Source organism: Leiobunum rupestre, chromosome 9 (assembly GCF_980474605.1).
Source record: "Leiobunum rupestre chromosome 9, qqLeiRupe1.1.hap1, whole genome shotgun sequence".
Classification (NCBI taxonomy): Eukaryota; Metazoa; Arthropoda; class Arachnida; order Opiliones; family Sclerosomatidae; genus Leiobunum; species Leiobunum rupestre.
The window spans coordinates 8,642,494-8,653,567 of NC_143392.1; the positions used below are offsets into that span (position 1 = coordinate 8,642,494).

An 11,074-nucleotide genomic window follows, 5' to 3' on the forward strand; every position below is an offset into this window, starting at 1 on the left:
TATTTATACTCGGGGCACTGCCTTCTCTAATACTGAAATCCGACGTTTTGATTGGACCTCTATAGTAATATTCCCAACTCAATGGTTGGCACGGCACTCGTTTTTATAGTTTTGACAATAAAACAAGGAAAAGAGTTCCAATTTATTTTTATACTTTAATTTTTTCAAAAAGTATAAAACAGACAAATAATGGTAAATATATATTGTTTAATTAGATATTTCAATATTTAGCTACTAAAACAAAACATTCAGCTTCCTCTACTAGTTAAAATCAGTTTCCACTACTAAACCAAAGAAAAACCCGTTACTACTTCTTATTTCGAACGTCACACTGCCTGCCGTAAGATGGCGCTACAGGCTTAGGTTAAAGTTTTAGATTGAGCTACGTTACCGTAGGTGCAACGGGGAGCCCGTATTGGGTACGGGTCATTCATATTCCTTGGATTTCTGCTGCCTGTTTTCCTTTAAGTTTACTTCCCGCCGCGCAAATATCCGGGTGGTAGGCCAACGTGTTATGCGGTTGGCCTCCCACCAGGATATTTGCGCGGTGGGAAGAAAACTTAAAGGAAAACAGGCAGAAGAAATCCTTGGCCCTTAACATGATTTCTAACGAACGAGACTCAAACTTTAATAGGATTTCGAAAGAATGATTCGCTACGTTTAGTTATTTCGACTCAGGAGGAAGAGTTTAAGGAAAGTTTCTACGTTACGATTGACTTCGGGGGATTCTGTCACTTCGGTGTCTAGGACAGTACCAGATGAAGCTTTGTATTGATGGAATGATATTGCTGACGATTCGGTTGATTCAATTGGGATTCTCTTCACTTCACTTTCTCTCTCTCGGACAGTCTTACATGAAAAGCTCCTTAACTCGGGTTTAACTGAAGTGAAAATTTGCATCTTTTAGATTATTTAATTGTGTTTAGTATCTTTTATTTCACTTGGGAGAAATTCGCGTAATGGAATCCGACTTTAACGTTTCCGGGGAATGTTGTTCCCGTTGTTGGGACGATCTCGTACTCTAGCTTGTCGACTTTTTCAGATAAAATTGGAATTGTACAATTTTCCCTCGGTCTCTTCGTTTGTTCGCCTTCTAGTTAGGGAGGGTGAACGGGTGGGGTGCCGGAAGTGTAGGCTTGGGCGCGCTAGTTGCTTTCGCTAGTTTCCTTGGATGACGTGAACATGCAAATAAGTTTGATTGGCTGGAGGTGATCTCAATTCGTTCAAGTGGCAAAGACTCTCTCCTGTGCTTCGTAGTCTCTTCCTTCTCTCGGGTGTGTGGATGACAAACGGAAAATGTATCCCTCGCGCTGTTAATCTGGGGATAGATGAGGGAATGCTACAGTTTCCACCAAGAGGGGTTCATTCCTCCCGTGACTTGGTTTCTACATAGAGGAACGTTCTGGAATGGATTTCCGTGTTGCAATCGACCTTCGAGTTGTTCTTCTCGACCTTTCTATTTCTTTCGCTGGCACCAGTTTGGCCCGGTTCGGGGAGGTGTCAAAAGGATCGACAATCTGAAGGGTCTCTTTAACTAACAAGGAGACTACCCGAGGTGGTTATCACCCATTTTGTTGAAACTCGGGGGTTAAGTAGACCTTATGGTTGTATGAAAATTGCCAAAGGGAAAAGTTGCAAAACTGAAAATGTTTTCGACCTCTCGGTTACCCAAATTTGGTGAAAATTTACCCAAAATCCTTGATCAAATTTACCCAAAATAAGTCAAATTCATCTTTTTGGCTATGTTTTGAAAATTTAATTTTTTAAATTTTTTAAGTAAGTACCCTGTGAAACCGAGAAAATCCCATGCTTTTTTAAATGGAAATTTTTTGGTTGGAAAACCTTATTCTCCTTGGTGTAGCCACGTGGTGCAGTTTCGTTATCATTCGCGAATTTTTCGACTTTCTTAGCTCAACACCAACGAACCGAGGATTTTAGAAAAGAATTAAGTTAGTTTTCGAGAGTTGGACGTTGATATTTTCGATTTAACAATGAAAAATTATTTTCCAATTGAATATTTTCACTTATGGAAGTTGAGACATTAGGCCTTGGACGCGGTATATCACACACCTGGCCCTATATCCAGTCTCCCTTAAAAATTTCCAAATCATTATGCTACGACAGAATATTTATGTTTGTTTTATTACATTTTTTTTTGTATAAAGAATCCCATTTTTCGGTAACCTCAAAACTTCACTTTCCTCGGAATGCGTGAGAGGCGCATTTATACTAATTAAATTCGGCAAATATGGTTCTGGTTTTTTTACAAAGGGAAAGACTATGGCAGATAGCGCAGGCGTAGTCGTTCTTTTTATCTATAAGATAATTTACCCCTTGCATGGCCACTTGCGTTGCCCTTTAAGAGGTATGTATTCAAAATCTGCACCTCCTAGTGGCTACGCCCTCAACTCTGAAATAACTTTCGCGAAATGTTTTATGAATGCGCGCAATTCGTGCGCGAACGTTTTTAAACTTAGAACCACAATTTTATCGCTTTAGGTACTGCTATTAAGGGACTGATCTTTAGGTACTGCTATTAAGGTACTGATATTAAGGGACTGATCTTTAGGTACTGCTATTAAGGGACTGATACTTACTTTAGGTACTGCTATTAAGGGACTGATATTTACTTTAGGTACTGCTATTAAGAGACTTCTGCTATTTCAGCCAGAGATACAATTATCATTATGCGAGACTCTAACCGGGTGAAGCCGGGTACAAAAGGCTAATAATTTATAATTTGGAAAATGGACCACAGCCTAGGGCTGTGCGATTAGTGGTTTTAGGCAATCGAGTCGGTTATCGAGTATAATTGTTTTCATCGAGTATTCGAGTCGAGAAATATTGAAGTTGAGTCGGGTTATCGAGTACTTGATTAAGGGCTGGTTTTATTCAAGAAATTATGAAATGAAATTTAAAAGGAGTATAAAGTAACATTCAATGCGGAAAAATATACCGTTAATTTTATGAACCACTGTTTCCACAACTTGGTTAGTTGGTAGGTACCATTTATGACCAAAACATTTTTGAAAAACCCCTCTTTGAAGCAGCGAGTATAGAAATAATAAATACTCGACGAGTTTAGAGAGCAGCTTATTCGAGTATTCGGGTACCTGATTATTCAATTTTTAGGTACTCGGTAAACGACGAGTATTCTCTAATTACTTATTCGAGGTCGAATTCGAGTAGTCGACCTCAAAAAGGCCGAGTACTCGATGATATTCGAGTATTCGCACAGCCCTACCACAGCCTCCTTAACACTTACTCTCAAATGTTTAAGAAGATTTGATGTTGCATTTGTTTGAGCCGATAGAGTAGGACTGGAACAAACATGCATTTAAAATATTTGGAAAATTATCATTTTCTGACTCTGGGGGAGATGTATCCATTTTAACATGTTAGATAAAACTGCTGAAATGACAAACAAAGAACGTTATCTTCTAAAACCCAGGGCTAGAAACAGGCGCGGAATCAGGAGACAACTAACCGAAATTACGCTCTTGCTCTCGCGCTGCTGCGCATTTAAAATCATTTGAAATTCGCAATAACACTATAAGTCCAGTAATTTAGTAAAAAAATCGACCCGGGAATAATGGGCTGAGTAATAATTTATCTCATAGTTTGAAAGAAGGAAGGGAGGAATGAAGAATTGAGCAAAAAAAATTGTGAAGGAAAAGCTGCAAATTGTGCAAGCATTGGATTTCAACTCACTTGAAGTTGATCATTCAACAAAAGAAAACAGGACTGCGGATTCAGAAACACTCGAAGGGAAATTGAAGAAATCCGTCAAAGAAATGAATTTAAATAGAAATTATGGGATGGTTTCGGAGTTTAACGAATGAAAGGCTGCATACCATTAGTTAAAAACTAATCGCATTTTGATTCGGTTAATAGTTAAGCCAGATTACACTTATTTGCGGGGCTGTGCAGAGGGGTACGGGGGGGGGAATCCCTGGGGGCCCGGAAGTAGGGTTGCGCGAACCGACTAACAAGTGGAACCGAACCGAACCGAGAACTGAAACAAAAATTGGGGAGAAAACTGTAAATTACTGTATTTTATTTCAGTTAATGCTTAATCCAATTGTTTTCCGTAACTTGATCTATAAATAAGTAAATGTGAAATATTTAGTACCACTCTTATCTTATTTTCGGACCTTGGCCGAGCAGAATGTCGAAAACTAAAAGTAAAACTAGCTCGCGCAGGCGCCGAAGCTATTCTCGCCAATTTCCACATATTTTGAAGTAACATAGAACACGCGGCGAAATAATAACCAATAGTTTGCACAAAACGAAATTAAGTGATTTCTAAATACAACGCTTTTCCTTCCAAATGAGACAATAGACGTAATTGTCCTTGTCACTTGTCACTGTTGTCAGTGAAAATATCAATTAGAAGGGCTTATTTTTTAATCTTATTTAATCAAAATGTGGCAAAACAAAATTTTATAATATTACCGGAAAAAATGACCAAAAGTATATCATTATTATCAGCTTAAGACTTTTAGATTATTTCAAGAAATGAAATGTTTGTAAGGATACTCGTGAGAGAGGGGTTGTTTATCGCGGAGTACTGGCACCCAGCATGATGAGGAATGTACAAGACTGACAAGCTACTACTCTCACCTAAGATGGTACACTTTACAGTCCATATCACGAAGAGAGAAAACCCAGGGGCGAAAGTACAAAATCACTCCAAAGAAGTGCTTCTAGGTTAGTTAATAGATTCAAAAGAGAGTGAGATCAATATTTAAGAAAACTTGGAAGTTTACGGAACAAAGTGATAACGTCCTTTAGAAAACCAGGAGAATATGTAAAAGGAGAGGAACACCAGAAATTCTGTCGAACTGTATCTCACGGGGAATGTCAAGTAAGTAATTTTATCTGTCATTGTGAGTGGTTTTTCTTTTTATATATCTTATAACACCCTTAATTTTTCATGATAATAATAATAATACACAAATTATTAGGTAATCTAAGTTTAATTATCCATAATTATTAATATCGGTAATACCATATGCAACAATCAATGACAAGTTTGGCCTAAAGGCTATTTCTCTAATGAAACCTTGTTCACGGGTTGTGATTTCCAACTCTGTGGCGTCATATCAGCTTGAGGGATGGCCAATCGAAATAAGCACTAAGAAAATATCCTCAATGTAAGTCCCCTTTGTAAAGCAGTTTTGTAAACTGAAAGAAATATCCAATAAGTAAAGCTTTATTTATTTATTTATTAACAAAGTGCCCCAACTGGCGCTTTCACTGTTCAATCAACACTGTCGCAATCCTTTACGTTACTTTTTCAATTTAAAAACAAGAAGCTACCATGAGTGTCCTAGATGCTTACAATTGCTATTTTCACCGGGTTTGCAACCTCATCACAATGAACTAAACCCATATTTATTAATCACGACTTCGCAGTGTCAATTTAGACATAACGCGTGTGACGGTGAGATATAACGCTAAGACAGTGGTCATAAGTGTCTTTGGGCCAATCGCAAGAGCTTAAAATAACTTTAGTTATTTCATTTACTTTAAACATTCTAAAAAATTAATGAAGGTGATTAGTAGCTTTTGAATGATAAATAAACAGATTAGTTCAGTTAACGTTTGGTAAAGTAATTGGTTGTTAATACTTGACTTTTTGACATTCTTGAAACTCAACATAATTAAAAGTTAATATAGCAATTCTTTTATTCTCCTAAAAATATTTAAATGTAATTTCAAATTTGACTTATGAACTGATTTGTTTATTTTCTAAGATACGCTGTCGTCGCTTCCAATGACGTTTTGAATTCAACTACTTAAGCCTAACGGGCCTAACGCGAATAACTCCGAAATTATAGTTTAACTGGAAAACGGCCGCCGGCACGAGCTCACGCTGCTCGCGAGCTCGTGCCGGCGGCCGTGATCGGAATCATAACTCAGAAATGTTTAGGAGGATATCGTCGACTGGCAAAGACGACAATTTTTCCATTAAGTGTTTTTAGGTTTTAAATTTTAACAAATCATTGAATATAGTGAAATAACGATACCTCTAGGGTTGTGTAAGTATTCCATGTATAATATTGTTATATTTCAAAATATACTATCTACGCGTACGTTATCTTAGCTTAGGAGAGGTTGAATATTTTCGATTCCTTTTTCAAATTTTTCGTAACGGTTCAGCGATAGACAGTCTTTGTTATAGGTTCAACTAGGCTTAATCATAATTGAAGTGTCTCTTTGAAATTCTTAATTGTCTGGTTTTTATCTAAGTACGTATTCAATTTGAAGTCTTTAAAAATAATCGGAAAGTTTTCTCACCGATTTCCTCTAGTAAGAAGTCCAGGTGGAATTCTCCCAGTCCTTCAAAGCCATCAACCATTGTCAGAAAGAGCGGTTCTAAGCACACTACATCGGAAGGTCCACCTGAACCGAAAATGGCCAAACGTGGTTTAAAAAGATCAATTACAGATGGAAATGGTACTTCACCCAAAAGACTAAAGACCGAACATGGTAGTTCCGGCATCAAAACCACGCTGGCTTCTTCTTCAAATGCAGCTAATGACTTGGACAATCTATGTTTTTCACCATGCTCTATCCCCAGGGAAAGTTATCGTAACAATCAGCAATTAAATAAAAGATTATTAATGGCTTATTTCTTAGATAACTTGAACAAATCGAATCTTCCGTCGTTTTGCTGCTATGCTACCACCAACTCACCTCCAAATGACTCAGCTTCCACAAACTCACCTACAACTGACTCGAGCACAGAATCAATCCCTCAAGGTATTAGCTCTTGTATGGACACAATTTGCAGCTCAAGCTACAGCGTGAGCTCTCATTCAACTATTACAACCAGTTCGTGTACATCAACGAAACGAACACTAAACCTTTATCATGTAATTTTACTTTGGTTTTCTGCTATCGTTATTTTATATCTTGGCGCGTTATTAGAAAACCAATAAAACGCTCAAAAACTATTTTTCACGACATTGGATTTTGGCCCTATTCGGATATAAAAGCTCAAAATTACCTCATCACATTCTCTTTTGGCCCAAATCAGATATATAATCCCAAAATTACTTCGTCACATTCTATTTTGGCCCTGATCGGATATAAAATCAAAAAATTACTTCATCAAATTATCCTTTGGCCCTAATAGGGTATAAAATCAAAAAATTAGTTCGTCACATTCTCTTTTGGCCCTAATCGGATATAAAATAAAAAATTACTTCATCAAATTATCTTTTGGCACTAATAGGATATAAAATCTAAAAATTACTTCGTCACTTTCTCTTTTGGCCCTAATAGGATATAAAATCTAAAAATTACTTCGTCACATACTCTTTTGGCCCTAATCGGATATAAAATCAAAAAATTACTTCATAAAATTATCTTTTGGCCCTAATAGGATATAAAATCAAAAAATTACTTCGTCACATTCTCTTTTGGCCCTAATAGGATATAAAATCAAAAAATTACTTCGTCACATTCTCTTTTGGCCCTAATAGGATATAAAATCAAAAAATTACTTCGTCACATTCTCTTTTGGCCCTAATCGGATATAAAATCAAAAAATTACTTCATAAAATTATCTTTTGGCCATAATAGGATATAAAATCAAAAAATTACTTCGTCACATTCTCTTTTGGCCCTAATAGGATATAAAATCTAAAAATTACTTCGTCACATTCTCTTTTGGCCCTAATCGGATATAAAATCAAAAAATTACTTCATCATATTATCTTTTGGCCCTAATCGGATATAAAATCAAAAATTTACTACGTCACATTCTCTTTTGGCTCTAATCGGATATAAAATCATAAAATTACTTCATCAAATTATCTTTTGGCTCTAATCGGATATAAAATCAAAAAATTACTTCATCAAAATATCTTTTGGCCCTAATAGGATATAAAATCTAAAAATTACTTCATAAAATTTTCTTTTGGCCCTAATAGGATAAAAAATCAAAAAATTACTTCGTCACATTATCTTTTGGCTCTAATCGGATATAAAATCAAAACATTACTTCGTCACATTCGCTTTTGGCCCTATTCGGATATAAAAGTACAAAATTACTTTATCACATTTTCTTTTCGCCCTATTCGGATATAAAAACACAAAATTCATTCGTCACATTCGCTTTTGGCCCTATTCGGATATAAAAGTACAAAATTACTTTATCACATTCTCTTTTTGCCCTATTCGGATATAAAAACACAAAATTCATTCGTCACATTCGCTTTTGGCCCTATTCGGATATAAAAGTACAAAATTCATTCGTCACATTCGCTTTTGGCCCTATTCGGGTATAAAAGTACAAAATTCATTCGTCACATTCGCTTTTGGCCCTAATCGGATATAAAATCACAAAATTCATTCGTCACATTCGCTTTTGGCCCTATTCGGATATAAAAGTACAAAATTACTTTATCACATTCTCTTTTTGCCCTATTCGGATATAAAAGCACAAAATTCATTCGTCACATTCGCTTTTGGCCCTAATCTGATATAAAATTAGAAAATTCATTCACCCCATTCTCTTTTGGCCCTAATCGGATATAAAATCAAAAAAATCATTCACCCCATTCTCTTTTGATCCTAATCGGATATAAAATCACAAAATTCATTCGTCACATTCGCTTTTGGCCCTAATCGGATATAAAATCAGAAAATTCATTCGTCACATTCGCTTTTGGCCCTAATCGGATATAAAATCAGAAAATTCATTCACCCCATTCTCTTTTCGCCCTAATCGGATATAAAATCACAAAATTCATTCATCCCATTCTCTTTTGGCCCAAATCGGATATAAAATCACAAAATTCATTCGTCACATTTGCTTTTGACCCAAATCGGATATTAAATTACAAAATTCATTCGTTACATTCGCTTTTGGCCCTTTTTGGATATAAAAACACATAATTACTTCATAAAAAGCCTGCTCGAACTTTTCCCTCAACCAATGGGAGGTGTGGATAGCATCTGTGTTGCTTTTTTTGTTCTCAGACTGATCGGGAGCGGAGAGCCGCACAGTCACAATGGTGTCGATTTGCTGTTGCACCATGCCGAAGGGATATCTAAGGACACTTCGAATTCGTTGGAGGAAATTACCTTTGAGAGCTGTTCTTCTCGGGTCCAGCACACTTTCGATCGACAAATTCCTTCGTCGAGGTATCCTTTAACAACGTCCGAGACGTGTCGTTCCAAAAGGGTCAGTGTTGTCCTCCAAAGGGTCGTAATCGCTGTCCATTTCCGAGTCCGAGAAAGAGCCGTTGTAGGACGCCGTTACTTGGAAAGATGGTCCGGCGTGTCCGAGTTTTGGTGGTCTGCTAGGAGCTTTTGTCTGTGGCCGGACCCTGGATCTCCGATCATTCGTCGCTCTCTCCAGGGCGTTATCGAAAAGATTGAAGTTTTTGGCTAACTGGAGGTACGCTTGCAACAAAGCGTGATTGGAACAGTAGGCTTTCAAACGTTCCCCAACCAACACCCAATTCTTACTCCAGATGAAATCGAGATCATCCTTGACGGCGGATAGCTTTTTGTACGGTTCTTGGGCCTTTCTGACCATTGCAGGCGTAAGGTGCTTGGATGTTGACCCTTTCGTTCCGACCAGTTCCAGTAGAGGCTTCCAGCAATATCTTATATCATTTCGGATCTGGTCGCTGTCCTCCTCGTATCGTTTGACCAGGGCGTTAATGGTCCTTTTTTCTGGCATCTTTGGTGGCGTTAAATTTTGGAGCCTAGTTGAAATTTTGGGATAAAATATTAGGCCTAATTTGAAGTTCGGGAAAGCGCGAGTCGCCCGATCTCGCGCTTTGCCGCATAGCAACGCCCATTCAAAAACACGCGCATTTCTCATAATCGGTCAAAATATTTCATTAATCCGATACGAATACACCTAAAATATTCAAAATAATACAAATATAATGCAAAAACTAAATTAGTGATATTATTTTTGAAGACCATAACTCTTGAAAAAAGACTGTATTAGATTATAGTTTTTAAAATATTGAATATTTATGTGGGGATGTCTCTCTTTGTGATTTTAATTTTTCTATTTGTTTGAAGACACTATTAACTTCTGCTCGAATATAATTGATGATTTTACAAACCAATTGCAAAGCCAAGCTAACATAAGCACAGCGCTTGTAAAATATAACGAAGGCCTATAAAATAAGACGCAAGTCTTAAATGATAAAGTGATTTTACTAGAATACAGAGAAGACGAACTTTACTGGTATTAAAGAATCGATGAACGAATCAACCTTATCTATTGTCTTAACTTTAACTGAGTTATGAGGGGTGCAAGTCAACAAGAAACACTTTAAAACAATAAACCGATATCCGTTTAAACAATCGGCAAATCCTGAAACTAATAATCAACGTATTATTGTTGTACAATGTTCTGTAGAAATTCAAAATCTCATTGTTGACGCTTTTAAAAAATAAGATCTAAAGGCCTATTATCTCAAGATATTCATAAAGAACTAGGGAAACAAAAAAATATGTAAATGATCACTTAACCTTAACCCTCAGAAAGGTCTTTTATGAAACAAAACAATTTGCTATCAAGAATAAGTTTAAATTCAGATTACGAGAGGAAACTTTTTTTATTGTTTATAAAACAAAAATGAAATGAAATGAAATGTTTTATTAACGTGTTTAGCACATATATAATACATAATATCAGAAATACATATTATAATACATGTTTGATTCTGTAACCAAACTTACTTAAACGTTAACAAGTGATGAATATTCTAAGGTGCTTAATATCGATTCTAGATTGAATGTTCTTTAAGAAAATATTAGAAGTTTAAAAAAAATGACACATTTTTATTAACAATTTGATATAATAATCCTAACTGAATGTTGGATTGAGGGTAAGGACCCCCGTTATTTTAGCTTACCTGGTTTTAACTCTTATAAAACAACGATGTTTTTAAATCAAAATGATGGATTGTTTATGTTCATAATGAACTCATTAAATGTTAATTGTGCAGAAATTAAGATAGGTGAAGTATCTTGTTTAAGGCTGGATATTTCTAGAAATGACTGGAGTTACTCTTTTGGATGTCTAGCTATT

At 36.2% G+C, this 11,074-nt stretch overlaps 2 protein-coding genes across 12 annotated transcripts; one reads left to right on the forward strand and one right to left on the reverse strand.

The window, feature by feature from the left end:
- Positions 1-4,994: 4,994 nt before the first annotated feature.
- On the reverse strand, positions 4,995-9,780 carry LOC149926433 (uncharacterized). 11 transcript variants are annotated; one of them, XM_090159055.1, is made up of 10 exons: positions 9,487-9,780; positions 8,915-9,420; positions 7,915-8,036; positions 7,765-7,836; positions 7,615-7,686; positions 7,365-7,536; positions 7,215-7,286; positions 7,066-7,137; positions 6,304-6,987; positions 4,995-5,187 (listed from the first exon to the last, which is right to left on the reverse strand). In XM_090159055.1, exons 1-2 carry the CDS (start codon positions 9,701-9,703, stop codon positions 9,167-9,169), a joined length of 471 nt encoding a protein of 156 aa, XP_090015181.1. In that variant the 5' UTR covers positions 9,704-9,780; the 3' UTR covers positions 4,995-5,187; positions 6,304-6,987; positions 7,066-7,137; positions 7,215-7,286; positions 7,365-7,536; positions 7,615-7,686; positions 7,765-7,836; positions 7,915-8,036; positions 8,915-9,166. The 11 variants fall into 11 exon arrangements, with proteins under 11 accessions (XP_090015181.1, XP_090015184.1, XP_090015183.1 ...); XM_090159058.1 differs by having other exon boundaries at positions 6,304-6,576; positions 6,733-6,987; positions 7,365-7,686; XM_090159057.1 differs by having other exon boundaries at positions 6,304-6,576; positions 6,703-6,987; positions 7,365-7,686.
- Positions 5,964-9,155, forward strand: LOC149926434 (uncharacterized). Its single transcript, XM_090159065.1, has 3 exons — positions 5,964-6,044; positions 6,317-6,768; positions 8,995-9,155. Exons 2-3 carry the CDS (start codon positions 6,420-6,422, stop codon positions 8,997-8,999), a joined length of 354 nt encoding a protein of 117 aa, XP_090015191.1. The 5' UTR covers positions 5,964-6,044; positions 6,317-6,419; the 3' UTR covers positions 9,000-9,155.
- Positions 9,781-11,074: the final 1,294 nt, after the last annotated feature.

Excerpts from the sequence above, each read along its gene's own strand:
- LOC149926433 (XM_090159055.1), bottom strand. The coding sequence starts at position 9,703 with ATGCCAGAAAAAAGGACCATTAACGCCCTGGTCAAACGATACGAGGAG. Across the intron at positions 9,421-9,486 it reads TGATCTCGATTTCATCTGGA|CGTACCTCCAGTTAGCCAAA; the intron begins GTAAGAATTGGG and ends CTTTGTTGCAAG.
- LOC149926434 (XM_090159065.1), top strand. The coding sequence starts at position 6,420 with ATGGCCAAACGTGGTTTAAAAAGATCAATTACAGATGGAAATGGTACT.